Consider the following 25,357-nt stretch of genomic DNA (forward strand, 5'->3'; position numbering starts at 1 on the left):
AGCCCAGGCCCTCCTGCAGGTTGGACTGGAGCCCACGTGGGGCCACAGGTCTGGGGCAGGAGCTCCCAGTCATGGCTTCACCCTGCACCTGCTCAGACCTCCACTCAGGGCTGACCCAGGGTGTGTCCTGAGGCCATCGGTCAAGCTGGCCAGTCCAGGAAAGAAACCTTTCTAGAGCGAAAGCTCAGAACATGAGCTCCCCCAGTGGACTCAGGACTCGGTCACCCCTTCACCTAGAGGACTCATGGAGGGGACCCAAACTGAAGATCCTCACCCCATGTCTCTGCACACTTTCGAAGGCTCAGTCCTCGTCGGCCCCATGTGGAGAGTGGAGTGGTCCAGCGCCTGCCTCCCAGGGCTGAGGGGGAGCTCATGCGCTCAGGAAAGGTGCCCCTTTCATTAAGTGTCAGAACTGAACTGAGGTGGGGCCAAAGGTCAGCCTCTGGGAATTGGGTCCATGGGCGCCCATGCTCCCACCCCAGTTTGCACGCACCTGAGAACAGGATGGTGCCGCTGAGGCGGCTGTTGGGTGTCCTCGGGTCTGCTCTGGCGCACAGCGACCCCATCCCTGCACCGCAGAACAAGACCCGCTCAGCCCTGCGCCTTCCTCACTGTTGTCGCTTCATTTGATCCCACGATGCAGCCACGTGTCCACCCATCCCGCCGAGGGCCTTCCTCTTTGTCGCTGAGCCTCTTCATTGCCAAGCAGGGCGTCCTTCTCCAGGGGCTGGTCTCTCCTGATGGAGCCAAAGTACACGAGCTGCAGACTACTCTCCATCCTCGCCTCTAAGGAGCATCCTGGCCGTACTTCTTCCGAGACAGATTTGTCTGTTCTTTTGGCATCCGTGGTCCTTGTACTATTCTTCTCCAGCGCCGTCATGCAATTGCCTCGGCCTTCCTGATTCGACGTCCAACCTTCACATGCAGATGAGGCCGTGGGAAATACCACGATGGCCCACCTGAGTCCTACAAGGAACATCCTAGCTGGTCAGGAGGTCTGGTGCAGCCAATATACCCCATGTGCCGATTCACCAAGCATTTGCTCTCCTGACCGCTGCTTCCACAAGCACTGATCCGGGATCCAAGCAAGACAAAATCCCCGATATTTGGGTATAGTAGTTATTTAATTGGATAAGCATATTCAGCATTGAAATGGAATAAAATTGAGAAGGCCTTTGATTTGCAGGACCTAAGTATGATGAAGCATTCAAAAGAAACAAATAAAAACCCTATTCATGACACACAAAAAAAGACAAAATCCCCGACAATTTCAATCTTTTCCCCATTGACCATGAAGTTACCTGTTGGCCCAGCTGTGGGGATGTTGGCCTTTTTTATAGTGAGCTGTTGTCCACACTGGAGGCTATAATTCTTGATCTTCCTCAAGTCTTCCTCACCGGAAGCCAGCGGGGCTGGGTGGTCTGCACATCCTGGGTTGTTAGTAAGCCTTCCTCCAATCCTGATGCTCCAATCCAATCTTCGCACAATCCAGGATCTCTGAGGATTTGCTCAGCATGCTGACTGGAAAAGAGAGTGCCACGAGAGGGTCACTGCCCTGGCACACCTTTCCTGATCCTAAACCAGGCAGGTCTCCCTTGTCCTGTTCGGCAGCTGCCTCTTGGTCCATGGACAGGTTCCTGGTGAGCACAATGAAGGGTTCTAGAATTCCCACTCTTCTCAAGGTCACCCACAGTCTCCGATGATCCGCACAGTCAATGAAACACAAGGAAACATCTTTCTGGCGCTCTCTGCTTTTAGCCAAGATCCGTCTGACATCAGCAATGATACCCTCTGTTCTACATCCTCTTCTGAATCTGGCCCGAGCCTCTGGCAGCTCCCTGCAACCTCCGTAGACTTGTGCTTGCATGTGAGATTAATTATATATTATTCTAGAACGTTAGCATCCTGCTGGGTAAGCTTTCTGGAGAATGGGTTCAATGTGAACCCCCCCCCCCCAGTTAGTTAGAGCTCTAGTAGTGTATGGTTCCATGTTGGGCTACTAACCTTGAGGTCAGCAACTCCAAACCACTAGCCGCCACTCGGGAGAAAGATGAGGCTTTCTGCTCCCGTCAACAGTGGCAGTCTTGGAAACCCACCAGGTCAGCTCCACCCTGCAGTGTCACCAAGAGTCAGAATTAATTGACTGGAGGGCAGTGAGCTGAGTCCAGCCAGTTGACCAGGTAGCTGTCTCCCAAATTTCCTGGCCTTGATGAGGGAGTGCTTCCTCATTTCAGTCGGCATTCCAACAATCCCCGGAGCCTCGCTTTCGGCTAACGTGTTGAGGTCAGCTTGAACTTCTTCCTTCAGCACCACGACTTCTCGCTGAGATGCTGCCTCTTGAAAGGGCTGAAGGCTGACTAGTCCCCTCTGGTGCCGCCACTGCATTCTTTCCGTGGTCTCTTGATGCTTTTTTGCATCATTCAGGATTTTGCCTGTGGCATCTTTCAATATTGCCACTCAAGACTTGATTTATGTATTTTTTTAGTTCTTTCAGCTTTCAGAAGTGCTGGGCATGCTCTTCCTGCCCGCTTTCCTCGCTCTAGAGCAGTGCGCATGCTCGTGACAACGGTTCATTTTGTCTTCTCGGGCTGCCTCTAAAGGTTCCCTTCCGTTATTGCACTTCAGGTTTTTCCCATCTGCCTCAGCGCCAATTCAAGCAAGTTTCAGGGTCTCTCCTGACATCCACTTTGATCGCTTCTTTCTCTCCTGTCTTTTTTCATGTCCTTTGATTTCTCCCCGAGTGATGTTCTCGATGTCCACCCACAGCCCATCAGGTGTCTGTCAGTCGGGTCCCATGCAGCAAATCTATTCTTGAGATGTTCTCAAAATCCAGGTGGGCCATCCTCAAGGCCTCGTGGGGTTTTTACATTTTTCTTGAGCTTCAACCAGAAATTAAATGCCAGCAACTGATGGCCTGTCCCACCGTCAGCCCCGCCCGGTGTGAGTGGCTGAGGTTGAGCTTCTCCTTGTCACCCTGTGACTTTCACAGAGTCCCCGGGCGGGACAGATGGGCGGCACACCCAGCTGCTTGCTGGAAGATTCAGAGTTCAAGTCCACCTGGGGCTCCCCGAGGAAGAATGGCCAGTGATGCACTCCATCTGGAAAGCTCAGCCAGGGCACCCCACAGGGGCCAGGTCCTGCTCTAGCACACAGGGTCACCATGAGTTGGTATCCATTTGAGACAACAGGCTCACTGTTTAAAAAACTAGACGTGGACAAAGAGAAGCCACGGGTGATGTCCATGGGGGAGGGGGCGTAGGGGCTTCCCTGCTGCAGCAGAGGAAGCAGGTAGAGGGAGGGGCCAATGATTGGACAAGCTGGGGTCAGGACTGCTGGGGTCGGGCCAGGCTCTGGCCCTGGACTCTTGGGATGGATTCTGAGACTGGGCTCACTCTGAGGTTGGGCTCTGGACTGGACTTGGGGGACCAGATGCTGGGCTGGGACTCCAGGACTGGACTTCTGTGTTGGGCTCTGGACTGGATGCTGGGCAAGGGGTTAAAGTGCTCAGTCGTCGTTCCCCCCCCACTCCCTCCACCTCCAGTGGGACAGAGACATGGGTCTGCCCATGGAGACATACAGCCTGAGGGGGCAGGCCGTCTGTCCTGCAGGGTTGGTTGCAGGGTTACTGTGCTGGTGGTGGTGGTTGCTTGGCTTGGTTGTGGGACGGGGGTGGACCGTGGCACATCTATGCAGCTATTGGGCATGTGGGGGTCTTCCCGCTCTGGGCTGTAGAGAACAGGGCTCCCAAAACCAGACCAATTTGTTCTCAGTCCCCCTTCCCCTGCTGTGAAGTAGCCTGGCTACCTCAGACCCACTGCCACCAGGCCCCGGTGACCTTGATACAGGCCCAGGGAGCGAACTCAAAGATCCGAGCTCAAGCCTTGGTGCAGGAACCTTGGGCTGGAATTGCTGGGCCATGCCACCAGAACAGGACTCTCCACCCCTGTTTTCAGGAAACCCACCCACCTTAGAGACCCCCTCAGTCAAGGGAGACCCAAAGCTGGTGAGAGGAGCACGGTTCTGGGGCTGCGGCTGGGTGGGTTGGGAAGGTCGGGGGACACAGAGACAGAAGCTCTGAATAGCTCCTTGACCTGATTAGCCCTGCAGGAGGAGGCCGGGTGGGGAAGGGGTGTTTGCTGGGGCAGGCTGGGTGGGGGACATCCCTCCCCACAAAAGCACTGGCTGGATTCTTAGGCTGGGGGGGGGATTCTGCGCACCCACAGTTAGGGGGCACTGGGAGTCAGCGTTTCCTCGGCAGCAGCGAGTTTAGTCTTGTCTGGTGTGAATGACCGGAGATGCTGAACGTCCACCGTGTGCTAAGTCGCCATCTAACTTTCTCCTCTGCTGATCCCATGACTCCTGTTTGTCCTCCAGCTGCTGAGTCACAGGCACCCCTTCCATCCTCTGGCTAGGTGACCCACAGCCACTGTTCCTAGGCTGCCTGTCCCTAGGCTGTTCTGTAGGCTCTCTGTGTTTGCACTCTTGGTAATGTCCCTCGGAGGCTGCACGTGTATCGTCGCAGACAAGTCCAAGGTAGCGAGTCTGTCATTGGCTGGCCTTGAGGTTGCTTTGCCGGTCTGCCTGTAGAGGTGCCCGGACCCTCTCCCATGTTCCAGGTACCACCCTGGGCCCCTGAGCAGAGCAGGAGGATGTGGGGGGGGGGGGACGGGACACACCTCCTGGAAACCGGGGATGAAGGATGCTGTGATTTAAGAACTTCCCGCCTCTGCTTGTCATGCACATGATGGCTGTTCTGAGGGAGGATGGCAGGACCATGAGTGGAGAGCCCCGCGGACGCATTGTTCCTGCCCAGCTCAGCTCCGACTACAGCATGGCCACCATTTCAGGAGTGACCAATGCCTGCCCTCTGGGAGCCGGCCAGGAAGCACACACAGCCTGTGCTCCATGCAGCACGGCCAGTCTGCAAAACTCAGGTCTCATACTGCCCTCAGCTTAGCTTTTACTGGAGACTGCGGGGGGGGGGGGCGGGGGGGCTGTCTAGAGGCTCAGGAAGCTCCAAGTCCAAATTCATGTCCCTGGCTCCAGGGGACAGTCTGCTTTGTACCCTTTCAAATGCTGGCCATCCCTGTGCGTGTGGAGATGTCTGACCCCAGAGTGCCTGTCTCTGTGTCTAGGCTCCCCTCTCTGAGGCACCATCGGAAGGGAGGAGAGTCGAGTCCAGCCTGTCGGCCCGGAGAAGGGGCTCAAAGCTGTCAGAGCCCCTGGGAGGAGTAAGCAGTCACACACTCTGCCACTGACTGCAAGGCCACTGGTTGAGTCCACCCTGGGGTGCCTCAGAGGAAAGGCCTGGCCACTGAATGCTCAGCAGCCTGCTGTTCCATCCTGGTGGACACAGGTTTGCCACCAGTGGGGGTGGGGCTTGGGGCAATGGATTGCCTTTTATTTCTACTCTGATGATGACCTCATTCATAAAATCACAAAACTCTGATTTCCAAGCTCAGCCTTACGGGACCCGAGGCCAAGACAAACCCACAGCCACTCCCACCCCCAAGCCCCCAGGAAAGAGAAGAACAGCTCCCAAGGCTGTCCCAGCCTGCCAGTCTTTGCTAGGAACTTTTTACAACAAATTGGTGGTGGGGACGGGGGGGGGGGGGGGGGGGGGGGGGGGGAGCTCTGCAGGCTTTCCTTTTTTTATTCAAGAATGTAAACAACCTATCAAAAAAAAACCCAATAGCTTGCGCTGCCCCCCCTCCTTTCCCTGATATATGATAGGAATCTCCCCTTCACCCAAGTTAAGGCTCGCTGCCCTTCAGCCCGTGGTTCTCCTCCCCGACCTCCGGCTCCCGCTCCAGCCATCCACGTCTGTTTCCTTGGGCATGAAGACCTTGGTCTGGGCATTTTCTTTCTGACAGCAGTCTCATACGAGACCTATCCTTTTGTGATGGACGTCACTTCACTCAGCCCAACGCCTTCCCGGTCCTTCCACGCCCACGCCATGAGCGCTCGCTGATGCGCAGTCTCCCTGCGCGTGTACGCTGCCTCACCTCCCTGGCCCCGCCATCCGCTAATGGGCGGTTTTTGGTTTTTTTTTGCGGCCTTGTTGTTGTGAACAGAGCGGCAGTGAGCATGGGGTGTACGTGTCTGCCTGTGCTGGGTCCCTTGTTCCGCAAGGCGGTCGGGAAGAGCCTCACGGGCACAGCGGCCGTGCAGGTTTGCATCCGCACCTCCACCCCCCACTCCCACGGTGCTCATCTCTAGCTACCTGTGAGGCTGCCCACCTGGACCGCAGCAGACACCTTGCCTTTCCCCCAGCTTACAGGTAGAGAGTGACGCAAGAACCCGGTTCAAGGTCACTTGCCCAAGAGAAGCAGGGCGCTTGGGCTTGAACCTGAGCTTTCTGGCCAGAGCTGTTTCTGCAGGTCTCCAGGAAGAACACGAACACACACACACACACACACACACACACACACACACACACACACACCCTTCCTCCCTCCCTCCCCCCCCCCCCCCACACACACACCCTCTGCTCCCTGCAGGCCGGGCTGTTTGTAGCCAGGCTCGGGGTTGGTGGTAATGCCCACGGGAGTCTGAGGGGGCGTCTCCTGCGTGCACCCCTCCGATGTGCGTGCTCGCAGATGGGCCCCCACCCCAGACCATTCATCATTGGAGGAGCTTGGCCAGGTGGGCCCCCACAAGCGGGCCGGTGCGCCGCGCCCTCTGCTGGGCTCCTCCAAGCATTGCGTTTCGGCGTCTTAGAGGTGGGTCTGAGGGTGGAGCTGGTTGCCAAGGGCAACCGTGATGCTGAGAGTGGACCAGCGGTGGTACTGAGTGGCCCAGGCCACAGAGGCAACTTCTCCCGTACTGTAGCCTGAGCGTGGCCATCACCTGGGTGGGCTGAAGCAGTAAGAGAGCCCCGTCGAGGTGAGGACGACTGTACCTTCCTCTTCGTCCCTCCCTGGCTGAGTCCTGCAGCCCCCTGCCCCTACTCAGGGCAAACCCGTGTGAGCCAGAGCAGAATTGGGCGCCTCCGTGGGGCCCAGTTCTGATGTCGCAAAGAACATATCCCATACGGACCGTTCCGAGGTGCTGGGGACACGCTTCAGGTTGTGGGGCCATGCTCACAATCCCTTTCCAGAACCTTCCACCACCATGAACACAAACTCAGTGGCCCTGAACAAACTCCTTCCTCCCCCTGGTAACTGCATGCTCGGTGTCTGTAGACTTGCTTATCTCCCATCCGTGGGCAGAGACCCTCAGCATGAGCCGTTCCCGGTGCAGCCATGCCGGGGCGCGCTTCAGTCTGCGCATGAACCACTTCATGTGGGTGGACCCTGTGGGTGGGCATGTCTGCTGGCCGCCTTCTGGCCACTGTGAACAGGACCCTAGCAATCTCTGTTGGGCAGGTTTCTGTTTATGTCCCTGGCGCCTGCTCTCCCAGGCAGAGACTTGGGGGTGGGATGGTTCAGTGTCCCCGTAGGGTCTTCAATCTCTAATTTTTCCAAATAGGTTCCCACCTCTTGGGTAGATTCCAACCTCCAACTTTGGGGTGACTCGCAGAGCACATCAATGATTCGATTCGTATTCCTCGAGGGCTTTCTTACAAGAGCTTAAGGTCACTGGCCTGTGTGCAGGAGCTGAGCAAGACCCTGGCATCAGGACTTGCACAGATTCAGGGCTGAGGGTGGGGCTGGGGTAAGGGGGCTGGAGTCCCTGTGCCGGATATCAGATGACATCATGTTATCAAAGAACTTTCTCTCAGGCAGAGAAGACTGGGTTTGAATAAACCTTGATTGGAGGTCATGTAAGAGTGACTTTGGGGCACATGCCTCCCCACGGTCACCTTGACCCAGAAGGACACACAATCAATGAAGCTGTGGCTGCCCTGTCCCTGGCTCAGGAAAAACCCCACTGACACCGAATCCACTCAGACTCATAATGACCCTACGGGACAGAGCAGAACTACACCCTCCAGTTTCAAGGCCTTTCATCTTCATGGGAGCCGACGGCCTCCTCTTTCTCCCACAGAGCCGATGGTGGTTTCAGCCGACTGACCTTGTCGCTAGCTGCCCTTTGTGTGACCCACTACACCACCAGGGCTCCTCCGGTCATCAGTAGGTGTGGTTGTTATATCATCTGGTATCAACCTGAGACTATTAAGGGTGGAGGGGTGGAGTTTACCCTGCCAATCGGGTCAAAGCTTGATGACCTCATTTGGAGGTGCTATGGAAATAAATAGCTCTCTGGAAGCCACACACTCTCTCACTTCCTGCGAGACTGTCCTGTTGACAAGCCACATGGAGCTACGTTGATGGAGCCAGAGGACCATGTGGATACCCACACCAGGGCTGAGATACTTCCACCGCCATTGGATCCACAAGACTTTCCACCCACCAGCCTGTGCTCTTCCTGAATTTGGTGACATTGCATGTGTTGCATGAGTCTGGAGGGGCATTTATTGACTGGTATCAGACATATAGGATAATATTGGATTTGTGGACTTGATCTGGACTAGGCTGGGATGTTTTCTCAATGCACAACGTCTCTTTGATATGAAGCTCTCTCTTACACACATGAGTGTGTCTGCATTTGTTTCTCTAGTCCACTCGGACTCATACAGGAGGGATGGCAACCTTGGCCTCTTCTCTGCCACCTGTGCCTTTTTACTCATCTCTTGGGCGCCGGTTACAATAAGAAATGAATGCGGGGAGATTTTGTTCTCCGTGTGGGGGGAGAGGAAGGGTATCTTGAAGCCATCCATCTCATTGAGCACCTTCCTCTTCTTCCCTGACCCTCCATGTCACCAAGCGTGGTGTCCTCTTCCGGACACTGGTCCCTCCTGGAAACATGTCCAAGGCACGTGGGGGGAAGACTCCGGGGTCCTAAAAGATCTCGAGCCTCCGTGTCAGGTGCAACTTTTGATCTCCCCCCATCCAGAGTAAGGAAGTTGGGGCCGGGCGGGGGCGGGCAAAGACGCAGAGTAGCGATTGGTCTGCAAGACTAATGGACCCCATGAACTTCAGCCCCCCCCCCCCCAGACCCAGAGATCAGAGGGACTCGAGGGTGCCCAGCTAGCACTACGGCCACTCTGATGGGGCCACCACAGAAGGTCCTGGGCAGAGAGAGGGGGACGGTGCAGACAAGATTCAAAATCATAACAAAGATGAGACGCGCTGAGCAGATAGAGGCTGGTGGGACTCCAGACGCCACTGGAACCGGGATGAAATCCACTCCCCAGAGCCCAACCTTCAGCCAAGCGAGAGTGAATAATGCCGGTGAGGAACATGCGACTTAAAACAGTCAACCAAAAGGGCAGCATTTTCCCCAAAATACCGCACGCGGGATGGGGAGGAAGCGGTAGGGAGGCCGTGACATGGAGGGGATGGAGACCAGTGCCATGAAACAAAATGCATGTAGGGTGTCAAGTGGACACCAAATCCGCTCCATTACCTCACCCCAATGACAACAAGAATGTTCAAGGAGGGAAGGACCCTAGGGACACAGCCCGGCTCGGACCCAGGGGTAGGGCTGCTGCCAGGAGCTCGCATCCTGTGAGTGGACTTGAAAGCCCCGGATCTTGACACCCAGCCAGCAGTTGGGGGGGAGGGGAGAGGAGACCTGGAAGGCCTTGCCGAGCCCCTGCATCCCCCCTCCCCGATCAGCACCACAGGCAGAAGGATTATGGGTAGCCTGGGATGGAAGCCATTGGACTAGGCCACCTGGCGGCAGGGATGGACCTGCCCACGTGGCTACAACTCTCAGCTCTGGCATAGAGATAGAACAGGTACAGACCCCCAGGGAAAACCCACTCAAACATCCCCTAGGCCCAGGATCCCATGATGGAGGCCAAGAGAGAAACAGCGCATCCCCTGACCATGTGTGGTCGCTTCTCCCTGAGAAATGGCAGGGAGAGGCAGGTGCGTGTGGTCAGCGTGCTTCGGAGCACCCAAACAAGGTGGGAAGGGGACACCAGCACATGCCCGTACACACACAGGTATCTGTTCCTTTCTCGTTCGGGGAGGGGAAGATGAACGATCAGGCTGAATGCAGGTACACTCGCAGCTAGAGAGAGAGTTCTCTTTTTTAATGGTGTCCCAGGGAGCAGGAGAGGAACAGGAGGGAGGGTCCCAGGTGAGAAAGATTTATGCCTGTAAATTGTCTGGGAGAGTTTGTTTGGGGCCCAGGTGAGTCTGTCACAGAACTGTGAAGCACCATTAAATCAAAATTGAAAACGGCAGCTCCGACAAGGAAAAGCACAATCGGGGCACAGACCGTGACCTGAGATGAGTTCGTTAGTGCTGGGCAAACGGAAGTGTGTCCAGGGCAGTCTGTCTATGCTGGCACACTGCTAGCAATCGTAAGCCACTTCCAGTCCTCCTGGTGTTAGTCATGGTATGGGTCTCACAGTAGGCAGATAGATTAGAAATGGCAGACAGGTACGTAAATACATGCAAGGGGGTGGGGCTTCAAAACATGTATGGAAAGTAGCATTAAAAGATACATGGATTCTTTTTTCCCCACACAGTTTTGAAGCCTTCTCATAGTTGACAGAGCAAATTAGTCATTACCTGCATGTCCTTTGAAATCTAGATGTTTAGCAACAAGAAAAAAATAGTCTGGATTGTGATAAGGGTTGTACGAGCCCCCAATAAAATGATTTTTTTTAAAAGAAATACTAATGTAAAAAATCAAAACCTGAAAACTGTTACCATAAATTTTCATTGCCATGATCAGTGTAAGCACACACACACGTGCACACACACACACACGCACACACGCACAAACCCTCTGCCCTGGAGTGGCTGTTGACTCAACGGCAACCCTAAAGAACAGAGAAGAACGTCCCCCAAAGGGGTCTCCAAAGTCACAATCCTTACCAACGCAGACTGCTTCCTCTGTCTTCTGCAGAGGGGCTGCTGAGTTTGAACTGCCAACCTTTCCGTGACCGCCCAGTGCTTTAATCCCTGCACCCCCAAGGCGTCTTACAAGAACGCCTCAAGCATTCTTTCACTTCAGGCAGCAGGTTCATGAGAGGATTCAGGCACTACCTTGAAGAACCAGGACCAAAAACTCCCTGCCCCAGAGTCCATGCTGGCTCCGGTGCCCCCACAGGATGGGGAGAACTGCCCAGTCACTGTGACAGCATTCAGAGCCCCGTCCTTCAGTGTCCAACTGCTGACCTTGCCACGGACAGCCCAGTATGTGATCGACTATGCCAGCCCCCACCCCCAGATGACACAAGTCCGCTTTTTAGGTTCCACTCAGAAATAGTGCCTGCTGATTCAACAGTTGAGAAAGTAATTCGTTAACGACGAAGGTCAGGCCGGTTGTTGCACACCTGAGCACTAATCCACCGCACCACCAAATTCTTCCACTGCAAGCGCACTGTGAACAAATCAGAAGAAAGCTATTTGGCAGGGAGGATGCAATTAGGAAGGAACAGTACTGATGTATTCCAGATCAAAGATACTGCACCCTCGAAATAAGAACGAAGCGGTATTCTTAAAGAGGCATCAAAGAAAAAATAAGTAGATTTTTAAATTTTTTAAAATAAAAGAAAAAAAAGGCATAAAAGAGAAGAACTCCAGAAGCCACAAAGCCCACGTGGAAGAAGCACACCAGCCTGTGTGATCATGAGGTGTCGAAGGGATCAGGTATCAGGCATCAAAGAACAAAATATCACATCATTGTGAATGAGGTGGGGAATGCAGAGGGGAGACTCAAAACCCATTTGTAGGCCACTGGACATCCCTTTACAGAAGGGTCTCCGGGAGGAGACGAGCCAGTCAGGGTGCGATGTACATGAAACATACAAGTTTGGTCTAGTTCCTAAATGTTTCCTCCTCCCCCACTATCATGATCCCAATTCTACCTTACAAATGCGGCTAGACCAGAGGATGTACACTGGTACAGATAGGAACTGGAAACACAGGGAATCCAGGTCGGATGATCCCTTCAGGACCAGTGGTGAGAGTGGCAATACCGGGAGGGTGGAGGGAGGGTGGGGTGGAAAGGGGGAACTGATTACAGGGATCTACATGTGACCTCCTCCCTGGGGGATAAAGAACAGAAAAGTGGGTGAAGGGAGATGTCAGACAGTGTAAGATATGACAAAATAATAATTTATAAATTATCAAGGGTTAGTTGGGGAGGAGGGAGTGGGGAGGGAGGAGAAAAAAAAGGAGTTGATGCCAGGGACTTAAGTGGAGAGCAAATGGTTTGAGAATGGTGAGGGCAATGAGTGTACAAATGTGCTTCACACAATTGATGTATGTATGGAGTGCGATAAGAGTTGTACGAGCCCCCAATAGAATGATTTGACAGAGAGAGAGAGAGAAAAAGAGAGAAGCTCTGGGAATTAAAAATATCCTAGCAGAAGTGAGTATTTTAAAAGAAGGGTTTAAAGCTAGAGTTGACTATGTGTTTCTGTCAGAAAACAGAAAGATGTAAAATATATATATATATATATATGAGAATAAGAGCCCCCCGCCAAAAAAAAAAAAAAAAGAGGACCAGACCGGGATCTAAACATCTGCCTAACAGGAATTCCTGAAAGAGAAGAAGGCAGCAAAGAAATGGTCATGCAATCATTTTCCCTGAGCTGAAGAACCCGGCTTCCTGGTGGAGAGGGCCCCCTGGGTGCCCAGGAAAGGGGATGAAAATAGAGCCCCTCAGGGCACATCGTAAATTTCAGGAACCTGGGGAGAAAGGGAAAATCTAAGGATGTAAGCCAAAGTGCCGCAGGCTTCATTCCAGGGATGAGATTATGCATGGAAGCTGACATAAGTGAGCCTTCCAAGTTCTGAAAGAAAGTTGTTTCCAACTTAAAATGTGATGACCCACCCAATGTCTCTGTGGGTGAGGGTCCCGCATGTCTCTGGAAAGAAGGTGTTTTCTACGGTTGTTGTGTAGTGTCACATAAATGTACTTAGATTCATGTAATTGTTAGGAACCTTTCTCTCGCTCTCTCTCTCTGTCTCTCTCTCCCTCCAAGGTGCCAAAACTGACGTGAATCACCTTTTAGGTTCCACTCAGAAACACTCCCTGCTAATTCGACATCTGGGGAAAGTTTGGTGTCCGTGGTCTGCCCACTGAGAGCTGTGGTTGCTTGGTAGGTGCCGCGGAGACGGCTCCAGCTCTCAGCATCCCCTGCACAGCAGATCCACGAACCGCTGCCCAGCCCTACACCATGTTCATTGCTCTTACGTTTGGGCCCATCGCTCCACGTTTGGGCCACTGGGTCCGTCCATCTCCTTGGGGCCTTTCTCTTTTTCGCCGACCTTCTCATTGACCAAACATGCGGCCATTTCCCAGAGACTGGTCTGTCCTGGTGACAAGTCCGGAGTCCGTGAGACAACGTCTCGCCATCCTAATTTGTAAGGAGCACCCTGACTGCCCTTGTTCCTGGGCAGAGCTGCTTGTTCTTCGGTCCACGGGGCTTCCGGGAGCCTTCCCCAGCGCCATCATTCCAATGATCGATTCTCCGTTGGGCTCCCGTGTTCGGTGTTCCACGCTCACATGAGTAGGAGGTGATGGAAGCTACCAGGACTTGGGTCCTTAGTCCGGTTGATAAAAACCAAACCAAACTCCCGCCTGCGAGTGGATGCTGACTCGCAGCGACCCTATGGGACAAGGTGGAACCCCTGTGGGCTTCTGAGACTGACTCTGCACGAAAACGGGTGGTTTCTGTTTCTTCCGTGATTTTAGAGTTACCTGGACCCTCTCCTAGGTCTATCAACCTTTGCGTCAGTGTGTTGAGTCAGTTCCACCTCTTACCAACCCCTGTGCACAACAGAGCAAAACAATTGCTAACTCCTCATTGTAAATTGCCCCTTGTATCATTATGACATATCATATATTTTTTCTCTCTGGTAAGATTCTTTGTTTCTGAAGTTATTGTTTTGGGGATTTTTGTTTGTTTCCTAACAACTTTCTTAAAATATAAGGGCCCTGGTGGTGGTGTGGTTACTCCTTGGGGTGCTAACCACAAGGTCAGCAGTTCTAAACCACCAGCCACTCCATGGGAGAAAGACGAGGCTCTCTGCTCCCTTAAACTGTTACAGTCCCCCTCATTCACGATGATATGACTTTTTGTTCTTTGGTGCCTGATACCTCTTCCCTTTGAAACCTCGTGATCGCACAGGCTGGTGTGCTTCTTCCATGTGCCACCATCAACACAATGGAATTTGAAAAGATCCACATCACCCTCCAGAAAGAGCTCGGGCCCATTGCCACTCCCTTCGCCTTGCCCTCTCTCACGCTCTGACAGGACCGGGATGCCCTAAAGAACACCCAGGTCATGCGTTTTCTAAAGGCTGGCCAGGCTGCTTTTTCCAAGTGGTTAAGTCCGTGTTACCTGCTCCTGGTGTCTTTCCGTCTGTTTACTTCCGGCCTCTGTCCTTCGTACCTGAAGCATGGCCACGGCAGTTGTAGGCCTGGGCTTTGAGCCCTTTCTCATAGACTGGCCCTCTGTTATTAGGGTCCCCTTTCCTTCGCCTTCATTCAACTGCTGTTACTGCATCGGCGTCTACCGGGCTGTTTCTCCCTTCTGTGTGTTTTCCTCCGCTCTCCTGTACTTCCCTGCTTTCTTGGGAAGTCTTTCACTTTGTTGGTTTAGAATTCCATTGTAACTTCTCGGTTGACTTTGTCAAGGCTGGGTGGCACCTCGGGTTAGGCGCTGGGCTGGTGACCTCCTGTCCTTGCTGAGGTCCTGGGGAGCTTTTTGAATTTAGCCTTTTACCTGAATTTGGAATATTTCAGACACTATTCATTCTCTCTCTCTCTCTCTCTCTCTCTCTCTCTCTCTCTCTCTCTCTCTCTCTCTCTCTCTCTCAAATGAATCAGATTTTTTGACCGCCTTCAAATGCACTGACTCTGTCCTCTCCATTCTTCCAGTAAAACCCACTGTAATGAGTTCTGTTTGTACTGTCAGGCAGTGTCTTTGTGAATTCTAATATTTCCGTTTGGGACTCCCTATAAATCCCCCAGGTGATTCCTATACTTAAGAAGCACCTGAGTGAAAGGTTGGTGGACGGAGGCACAGAACAGAGATAGAATTTAGCAAAGAATGTGGAGTTGAGAAAGATCGTATTGAGGCAGGGAAGGGAGAGTAGAGAAAGGGATGGGGGCATCTTGAGCCCCCAGACAGGTTCCGAGACCCCACGAGTTAGGTCAGGGAAGTAGCACCTGGCAGTGAGGCAAAGGGACTTATATAGGGTATGAACTTGAAGGCATATGAGCTGGTAAGGAGAAGGAAGGTTCTTTGTGCTGCAGTTGCAAGTCTCAGGCCAGGTGACGTCCTGTCAGTAAATCATGTTGTTCTTAGGAAGCAATGCTAGGGAGAGGGGGGCTGTGTCCTGTCCGGGGAGGTAAGCTCTGTGAAACGCTGACGGCAGGTGCTTTGAAGTTCAGGTGCTTTGAAGTTCAGCCAGGTCATTTGTCTTCTCAAGAATCTGGTACAAGTGGCTGCCTTGGTCCAGACTCGGTCCAAACACTGAGGATCGTGTTAAAATACAGGTTCTGAATCAGCACATCTGTGGTGCAAATTCTCAGTAGACGACTGAACCAGAATGGCCTGTCTGAAGTCCTGATTAACACGTCACTCAAAAATAAAACAGACAAACTCACAGTTATTGAGGCGATTCCAACTCATAGCCACCCTTCAGAAGGAGTAGGACTAGTCTGTGGGTTCCCAGACTGCAAGGGAGAAAGCCTCGTCTTTCTCCCACAAAGCAGTTGGTGGTTTCGAACTGCTGACTTTGTGCTCAGCAACCCAGCTCACGGCCCGCTGCACCACCAGGCTGCCCTGGTTGCTGCCTGCTTTGTTCAGTCCATGCTGGTGACTCCGTCAGGGCGGTCCTGAGCCCACCCTGTGCCGGCAGCACAGAGGTCAGCTAGAGACTTGGGCAGAGTTTACACACAGGCGCCAGGGCTCTCGTTCTCTCTTATCCACTCCCTCCCCAGCCCTCCCTTCATTTTTGAGCAGTTGTAGCCAAACATAACAAATTGGGGGGAAGGGGGGGCAATGATTAAATAAATAAATGATTTTTAAAAAACCTTTTAACGCTAGGTTGAGAGATTTTACTTTCATGCACTGAAGAAGTTGTTCCACTCTCCTCTTCTCCATTGTTTCAAATGCCGACTCTGCAGTTGGTCAAACTGCCATGTGTCTGCGGTCGCGACCAGAAATCATTTCCTTGCGTGCTAGAGGCGTGGGTTCCACTCTCGAAGCATCACACTCCGTCCATAGCTCGAAGCCGCGAGAAGTGAGCCACTCACACACGTGGTCCCTGCTTTGGGCGTTCAGTGATCTGGGAAGCATTTCCTGCCCTGGTTCACTCTTCAGAATCTTCAGATAATTTTGTTTGGGTTTTGACTTTTTTTTTTACTTTGACCGAACTTGGTTATTACCTGCAGGCAGGTTTACCTTCAGGGCCTTACCTTGCCGCGTACCCTACGCAGAACCAAACTGCCAGTTAAGTGTCAGGATGAAGCCCCTTCCAATTCAGCAGTGTCTCCAAATAAAAGCACCCTGTGAAACGCCTTTCCTTGGGAAGATATTAGAGAATTAGCTTTTGCTAGGCCAGGTGGTCCGGGAGAAAAATCCCAGAATGCAGTGACACTCATATGCACATAAAAACTTTCTATCCAGAAGTCCTGTTCCACCAAGAAGGCACCCAGCCCCGTCCCACCCCATGGGCCCCATGTCAGCCGGAGCCCTCCTCAGACTCATGTGACTGCAGGTCAGTGACCCAGAAGGTGAGGCGGGCAGCAGAGAGAGCGTAGGTCTGTGGTGCAGAGTCTTGTGGGTCTACATTTTGTGGGGACAGGGCAGGATGCCAACAACTCCCCAGGGCTGTGATCCACATAAGGTCAACCCTGGGGCAGACACAGAGTCCCAGTGAGGGGGAAAAGCCAAGGCCAGAGAGAGAGAGAGAGAGAGTCTCAGTCTCCCTCTTATAAGCAGGCCGCACTCCAGGGAAGCTTCCCAGAGTGTGACCTGGTTGGTGGATTGGATTCCATCCCCACCCTTTCACACAGGTTCAAGTTGACATAAAATCTAACCGCCCCAGAACTCCAACAAAAACAAGCTAGTTGGACAGATAGCTAGATAAGTGTGGGACCCAGGAATCAGGAACCCCGATGCAAGAAGAAATCCTGAGGGATCCTGGGGGTGACATGAAGAGATGCCGGGCAGAGGCAACACTGGGTCCAGATGGCTCAGAACAGAGCAGAGGGCTCTGCAGAGATTTATCTGAGAAGACAAATTTAACACGATGCCTAACATACTTGAAGGTTCTGAAAAAAGAGATTTACATAATTGGGGACGTGTTTGGGTTTGAATTACTGTTAAGTGCATGGGAAATTAAACCAATAAACAAAGTGAAATCACTTTGTTCCATGGGAAAGGTAATCACGACATAGTGTACGGTTTTAGTAATGAATAGCTATTACATAGCCACAATGTAAGTACAGAATGTTGATCTAATTAGAAACATGGCAGAACCCCACTGGGAGGGTGAGGGGATGGGAAGTGGGAGTGAGAGGGCTGCAGGAGGAAGGCACAGAGCTCAGTTCATGGTTTTCAATCAGGAGCGGTTGACACGACAATGTCTTCAGGCAGGCGTGGTCCTTGCCACGTGGACTGGACAGTGTGGTGTGCTGCTGGCATCTAGTGATTGAGGCCAGGGAGGCTGATGGACACCCAGACACATACACGCACACACACACACACAGAGAGAGAAAACACACACTCAGACACACACTCGCACAGACACAAACACACACAGAATACACACACACCAACAAACAGACTCACACACAGACACACTCACACACTATAAACTGTGTTTATAGACACAGCAATACACATGAAAGAAATCCACTGGGGGCTTTGGGTGGGGGGTGTCTCAGACCTATAGCTGGGCGGCAGGGTACGGGCGCCTTTCCTAAGAAGCCTTGTCTGTGACCTTGTCTGTCTGTGACCTGTGTGCACCTGTGTGATGTTCAGGATTTATGTCAACCAGACAGTCTGGGTGAGGGTATCCAACCTATCAGTCATGTTGCAGTCTGATGACACCTCCTTGGGGTGGGGATGGGATGACCCTTTGTTTGTATACCCAGAGCAGAGCTGAGTGCTTTCGCCCCTTCACCTTCCCCTGGATCTGGAACCTGAATCTGGCCATCACTCTCCTGTTCAACCCCGGGGCCATCAGCAGACTGCTGACCTCAGTCATTTGGCCAACCTTGGATTCCTTTACCTCTACATCTACCAGCCTCTGACCCTTCTGGTCAGTCCTCCTGATTCCTGTTCATCTGTTTCCACGCTCTACACGTCAGTAGAAGCCTCTGGCTTACACCTGACCTTCAGACTCAAACTGAACAAACTCCCCACTTCCTCGACTGTGTGAGTCTGTGTTCATCCAGGTGGACTAGAGGAGCAAATCCAGGAGACTCATATGTGTCTTGGAAAGAGCTTTCTGTGGAAGGGTGGTTGTACATTACGAAAACAGCCCAGTCCAGATCAAATCCATAAGTCCGATACTAAGCCATAAATTCCACTTCAGACTCAAGCAGCACATTCAATGATGCCAAATGCAGGAAGATCACAGGCTGGTGGGTGAAAAGTCCTGTGGATCCAGTGGCGACGGAAGCATCTCAGCACTGGCATGGGTCTCCATGTGGCGCCTCCAGTGCTCTGGGTGTGGCTCCTGAGCAGGAAGGTCAAGAAGAGAGAGAGATGCTTTCACAGGGCTCAGCAAGTCTCCCGTGGCTGGTCAACGGGAAGACCAAGGCAGAGAGAGAGGAGGTTCCCCAGAATCCTCATGAGATGGCCACGCCCACAAGGAGGCATCATCAGGCTGTGACCAATTGACAAGCTAGAACCCACCCCTTCACTCTTAATACCCTCCCTTTGACACGAGATGATGTAACTGCCACAGAGCCATTCCTCGACACCCATCTTTCTGTGACACACAAATACAGGGCTCTGCTTCCCTAGGAACCCAGAGTAACACAACATGCGACTTGGATATTTTTAATATCAATTTAGTGAAGGACAAAAAAGTTCTGAAAAGTACAAAACTGTGCAAAATAAGGAAACGCACCCCCCCCCAAGAAATGCACTGAGCTATAACTGGCTGCCATGCTGGGGTTCTTCCGTTCCACCTTGTAAAACATGGGGTGATGATGGTGGCACCAGATGCCCTGGGAATCTCAGTCAGCAGCAGCTCAAGGCTGATTCCCAGGAGATAGAATCCAGACATGCCTCCCTGTCCAGCCTTCAATCCATTCTGATACAAACACCACCCCCCCAGCCAGCCCCCAGGACTGGGTCATTGCCACGGCCCCACGGAATGCACAGGCGAGTCACACATGTGGGTTTTATTAGGGAAGCAATGGCTGCAGTTGGGGCTCAGAAATGACTCAGGAAACATAATTTTCCAATTATCATGGCCCTCTGCTGCTGGCCTCCGCTCAAGGCCTTCTCCAGCCGCATGTCACAAAGCTCTTAAGCTCCCCGGATAAGAACCCAGAGCTATACCCCATGCTGCCAATAAGCCGCTTGTCCCATGGCCAGAGAGCTGCCACTGGGCCGTCTGCCACCAGGTTCCGGGGCCTCTGCTGCACCTGCTGCCACTCCTCACTGCCTGCCACCAGCCTCCGCTTTGCAGCTCTCTGTGCCCCGCTCCTCGCTCTCCTTCTTGGTGGAAGTGAGGTTCCCCTTTCTGCCTCTTGGACAGCCCATGGAAGCCTGGAAGGATGACAATGGGGACCAATCCTCTCCTTAGGATTCCATGCTCCTTATTTACATGCCCCGCCCTCACAGGGGCACCATCCACCTTCTTGCTGTTTGCACAGTTAGCAAGATGGCCAATCCCCTGGTGCCTCATTTGCATAGCCCTACCCCATCACGCGGCCAGAGTCCCCAGGCCATGGCCAGGTGGTCTGAGTTGCTACAGGCCTGGCTATGACTGTGGTCTGTCTGCCCTGAGAAGACCCCACGTCTGTGTGTGCCCGTGTCTTCTGTTGCTGCCATCCCGGGGAACACCTGAAGGGCCTGTTTCAGAAGAACGAAGGAAAGTTTTTCTGAAACTATGTTTTCAATGGAGTTTTCCCCCAGATCTGGCGGCTCGCGGTTCAAATCAGATGTCGTGACTCAAAGGGGGCCCCCTTCTCTCAGAAAGTGTCCTCTTGGCTCAGCTGTGAGTTTCCGTACTGTGTGCTGATCCTCCGCATTGCCACATGTGAATACAAACTTCCGCCTGTGCTTAACGAGGCAGGAGTTGTTGTTGTTGTTTGGCTGTTAGATGTGATGGCCCGATGTAGGACAGAAAACGAGACACCGCCTGGTCCCGCGCGGTTCTCCCAACTGTCCCTCTGCTGGAGCCCAGGGTCGCAGCCACCATGTCCATCCATTGTTGCCCCTGTACTTTCCCAAACACGGTGTCCTTCTCCAGGGACTGCTCTCTCCTGACCACAGGTCCAAGATGCAGCCTCTCCAGCCTTGTTTCTGAGGCTGTGCTTCTTCCCAGCAGACTTGTCTGTTCTTTTGGCAGTCCCAGCACGATATGGTAAAGAGGACTAGATCAGGTTTGTTCTGTTAACGAGGCGGCAGTGGGCCGTGATAACGAGGACCCGGTTTTGTTTGCTCTGTCCATAAGGCTGGAGAAGGGTGGGATGCATCCCCCTTTCATAAGACACCACCTTCTGCACAGGTCCTGCGCTGGCCCCGTGGAAGGTGGGTTTCCCTGGGGTGTAGCCTGCACCACCTTTTATCTCACAACAGATAAAAAGCAAGGGGCAGAATTCCAGGACCTCTCAGGCAATGGCCTAGGGAAAGGCAGCATGCTGGATCTTCGGGGCAGTGATCTGCCCTTGCACATATTGTCAACTGAGGGGAAACCCTCCCCCGGCTGAGGAGGGACAGGGGGCTGCAAGGAACGAGCCATGGTGATGTAACAGAGTCCTCGCATACGTGAGAGCAAGTGATCAAATGCTCTGTCACTGCTGAGCTGTGAGGACAGACAGTGGCAGTGGCCCGGACCAGGAGTTTCCTGTCGGGCTTTCTGCATGTCTCGCCGTCCACTGTCCACTGCCCGAGTGAAAAGGGGCCCTGGGCCTCTCTCCCACCTCATCCCCAGGCTGCTGACTGAGCCCACGGTTAGAGGAGAACCAGGTTTCCTGCCCTCCCCCAGCTTCCACCCCATCCCGGGCCTCCTCTGGCCTACACTGGTCTCCCAGCGGGCACACCTACAGAGACCCGCCTCCACTCCGGCCTCCCCAGACTTCCAAAAGTGTCACCGCGTCAGCCCCGCCCCTTGCTGGGGACAGAGTGGCCACCACAGATGCCTTCCAGTTCTGTGCCATCCCTGGGAGGTCTGACCGGGCAATTTCCAAGTCGACCCCCAGGCCTTTCTTCTCAATCTGCCTTAGTCAAGGGACCTGGCCTCCGTGGGGGACCTGCTGGCTGGCCTTTGAAATACGATGGCAGAGTTTCCAGCCCACAGCCACATAGGGACACCCTGGCAGGCGTGAGTGGCCTCCCGCTCCCGTCCAGCCCCGCCTGCGTCTCCCTCGCTGACCACGCTACCCCCTCTCCCCACAGGTCAACAACGAGAATGTCGTGAAGGTGGGGCACCGGCAGGTGGTGGCCATGATCCGACAGGGCGGCAACCACCTGGCCCTCAAGGTGGTCACCGTCAGCCGGAACCTAGACCCGGATGACACTGCCCGGAAAAAAGGTAGGCTCCCCTCCCCACCCTCCCTCCCCTGCCCCCAATCTCCTGCGCCCCCATCCCCTGCCCCTGGGGGAGATCACTCTCACAGGGGGCAGTGGGGTCAGCTCCTTTCAGCCATCAGCCAAAGCAGGCTTGGGTACCTTCAGAGGGGGGCTCCGGAGAAGCCTCCCCAGGGCAGGGGGGAGGGGGCTGCACTGGTGGAAGCTTCCCCAGGGCCCAGCAGGAGGGGGGGAGGACCAGGGCAGGTGGGAAGTATGAGCTGTGGGCAGACAGACAGATGGACGGATTGGGTGGAGTGCAGGGAATGACCACCACTCCAGGCCTGCATCCAAGTGAAGAGACCCCTCCCACCGCAGCTTGTAGAATGGGGTCACAGAGAGGGCTCTGCCTGGGCAGCGGGGCCTGGGATTACACAGGCAAAGGCTGGCGGGACTGGTGGGCCCAGCTGCAGACCCCTCCTGCTTCTGGCAACAGTGTTGACCTACAGGACCCTTCCTCCCATGGGGGTTCCTCTCCCACGGGGGCTCGCCCTCTCACAGGGCCCGCCCCCTCTCAGGGACACGCCCTCTCACAGGGCCCGCCCTCCCACTGAGAGCGGAGAGGTGGGCTCTGAGTGGCTGGAGGTGCCCACCCCCCCACCCCACCCCCGTGGCCATACCCTGAGACCAGGCCCTGTGAGCCTGCGACACCCACCTCCCATCCCTCTCTGCCCCTGCAGCGCCCCCTCCGCCCAAGCGCGCGCCGACCACAGCGCTCACACTGCGCTCCAAGTCCATGACCTCGGAGCTGGAGGAGCTCGGTAAGACTCGCGGTGCCGCCCCGACACCCCTGCGCACGTGACCCGCACGCCGTGCCCTCTGACGTCCACCCGAGGACGCCAGTGGCCTCCTGGGACGCCTGCTGGCTGGCTGACCGTGCGGGTTGGGGCTGGTTGTGTGGTCCCGTCTCTCAGCATATCTAACATTGTTTCGTTTTGAATTTTTGGGCCTCTCACTAGTGGAGAAAGGTAAGCTCCCCACGGTGTCCCCTGCCTTCGGGGGACCCCGCTGACACTCATGCTGCCCCACGCTGACATACAGCCACACCAGCTTGCCCTGGAGCAGAGTTTGGGGAGACAGCAGGGTGGAATGGGGGGGTTGCCTGCCAGACTGAGGGTCAGGGCCACAGGGGTCTCTAGCCTGGGGGCTGTGGGAGGGGAGTGGGGTACGGGGGTGTTTGCTGGGCAAGTGGGTCTAGCTGGGGGGGGGTGTTACTACTCTGTATCCTCTGGAGCCTCTGAGCCTTGGAGCACCTGGGGGCCCTCAGGCCAGGGAGGAGCATCGGATGGGCCACCTGGCTGCATCCCAGCCCAGGTGTATGTCACCTGTGCTGAGAATGGTTCTGCCTAAGCCCCACCACCAGTCTGGGCTGGGCCCTGAGCATGCACTGGGTGTGTGGCCCACACTGCGTCCACAAGCCCAGCCTTAGAGGGAGGACAAAGCCCCTGTCCACTACCCAGCATGGTCTTCTAAATGTGGCCTTTCTGCTGGGGACGGGTGCCCCAACACTCCCAGAAGGGTTAAATTGCCCTGCCCCAGAACAAGAACCAGTACCCCCCACAACCATTAATCCTCCACCTCTTAAAAACCAATAGACACCACCAGCACCACCCTAGATCCAAGAGACTTCCTGGGAACCAGTAGGCCTCCCCAACGCTCAGAACCAGTAGATCCCCAGGAAGAAGAACCAGTACCCCCCACTCCCAGAATCAGTAATTCTCTCACCCCCTAGAAATGAGTAGGTCTTCCTATATTGTAGATCCCACCCCCAAGGAGTCAGTAGGCCCCCCAGAACCAATAATCCCTCTACCTCCTAGAAACCAGTAGATCCCCATTGATCCACTAGATCTCTCAGAACAGTTATTTCCCACCCCCTAGAAACCAATTGATCCTGTTAGACTCCTTAGAAACCAGTAAGTCCCTTACTCCCCCGAACCAGCAATTCTCCACCCCCTAGAAGCTAGATCCAGTAAGTTCCCACCCCAAGGAGTCAGTAGATACCTGCCCCCCAACCAATAATTCCCGAGCCCTTCTAGAATCCAGTAGATCCCCCTGTATTAGTTGACACCCCACCCCAGGCACCAGTAGGTTCCCCCTGCTCCCCACTGGGGCCAGTGGTACCCTATCCCACTCTCCCAGCCAGAGGAACAGACCTGCTGGACCCCAGCCCAGGGGTGTTGAATGCGTGCACTGCTGATAGGGATGGGACCAGGTATACACCCCAACCCTGATGCCCACGTGCTCCCGAAGGAACTACCTGTTCTGAGTGGTCTCAGCCTCCCAATGGGCACCAGCAGCAATTTATCCTCACATAAAGGGGGTCCCCCATGAATACCTGCTCAATCAAGTGACAGCAGGGATCTCCTGAGGCCCCAGCCCAAGTCTCATGGCCACTGTGGTTCAGGCTGTGTCCATAGTGGGCCTGGCGCCCATCCCCAGAAGGCACTCCCAGAGAGGAGGAGGCTATGGGCTTGCCCCTGCATTGCTGCCTCTCTGGGAGCACCCCTGCCCGCACGTGCGCACACGCACACCACACACACCACACACACACACCACACACACACACACACACACACACACACCACACACACCACACACATACACATACACACACCACACACACACACACCACACACACCACACACACCACACACACATACACACACATACACACACACACACATACACACACACCACACACCACACACACATACACACACACCACACACACACATACACACACACCACACACACACCGCACACACCGCACACACACCGCACACACCACACACATACACACACACCACACACATACACACACACCACACACACACACCACACACACACACCACATACCACACACACACCACACACACACACACACACACATACACACACACCACACACACACCACACATACACACCACACACACACACATACACACACACCACACACACACCAGCCTGCTCACTGAGCTCCCCCATCTCCTAAGAGTGGCCTGAGATGAGACAGTGGGGGTGCGCCTGCACCAGCACAGGTGACTCACAACTGCCCTTTCTGTTCGCAAGCCTCCGTCCGGAAGAAGAAGGGTAAGGGGACTCGTGAGTGTCTGTCTCTGCCCGAGTCCTCCGCCCTGCTGGTGGAGAGCCCTTGGCATGGTCTAGAATGTTCTGTGAGCCCTGTGTTGTCCCCAGTCTGTCCGGCGCTTGGCTTGCCCATCTGTCTTTTATCCACTGTGTGCGTGCCTCTCCCTGCGGCATCTCCTCCGGAGCAGAGATGGCTGCCGGGTCCAGGCCCTGGCGTAGATGCCGGGGGCCCATCACAGCCAGGATGGCCTCTCCCAGCAGGCAGCGAGGAGGCCCATGCCTACAGGCATGGAATGGCCATTTGCAGTGTGTTGTGAGCTCTCTGTGGCCACCCAGCCTGGGCATGCAGTGGGCTGAGGGTCCCATTAGCCAGCACTGGGCTCAGGGCATGGCAGACCTGGAGCTGCATCCTGACCCTGGCCCCTGACCCCCTGGCCTCCTTCTGCTCCCAGCAAGGCCCTTTCCCAAGTCACTGCCCAGTGTAAACTACAAACTTTCTCAACCAAACCAAACTCACTGCCACCGAGTCAT

The 25,357-nt window shown here is 54.3% G+C and overlaps 1 protein-coding gene across 8 annotated transcripts in view; it reads left to right on the plus strand.

Moving 5' to 3' along the window:
- Positions 1-25,357, plus strand: part of SHANK2 (SH3 and multiple ankyrin repeat domains 2) — a 395,141-nt gene that overhangs the window by 345,092 nt on the left and 24,692 nt on the right. For 6 of the 8 annotated variants that reach the window (XM_075547967.1, XM_075547969.1, XM_075547970.1 and 3 more), the window contains 2 exons: positions 21,569-21,704; positions 22,420-22,500. In XM_075547967.1, coding sequence (XP_075404082.1) covers positions 21,569-21,704; positions 22,420-22,500 — 217 coding nt within the window. Of the gene's footprint in view, positions 1-21,568; positions 21,705-22,419; positions 22,501-22,698; positions 22,708-24,808; positions 24,830-25,357 lie in introns of all 8 variants that reach the window. The other 2 variants (XM_075547968.1, XM_075547972.1) reach the window with 1 other exon arrangement.

The sequence above is a fragment of the Tenrec ecaudatus genome, chromosome 4, assembly GCF_050624435.1.
Source record: "Tenrec ecaudatus isolate mTenEca1 chromosome 4, mTenEca1.hap1, whole genome shotgun sequence".
In the NCBI taxonomy this organism is placed as follows: Eukaryota; Metazoa; Chordata; class Mammalia; order Afrosoricida; family Tenrecidae; genus Tenrec; species Tenrec ecaudatus.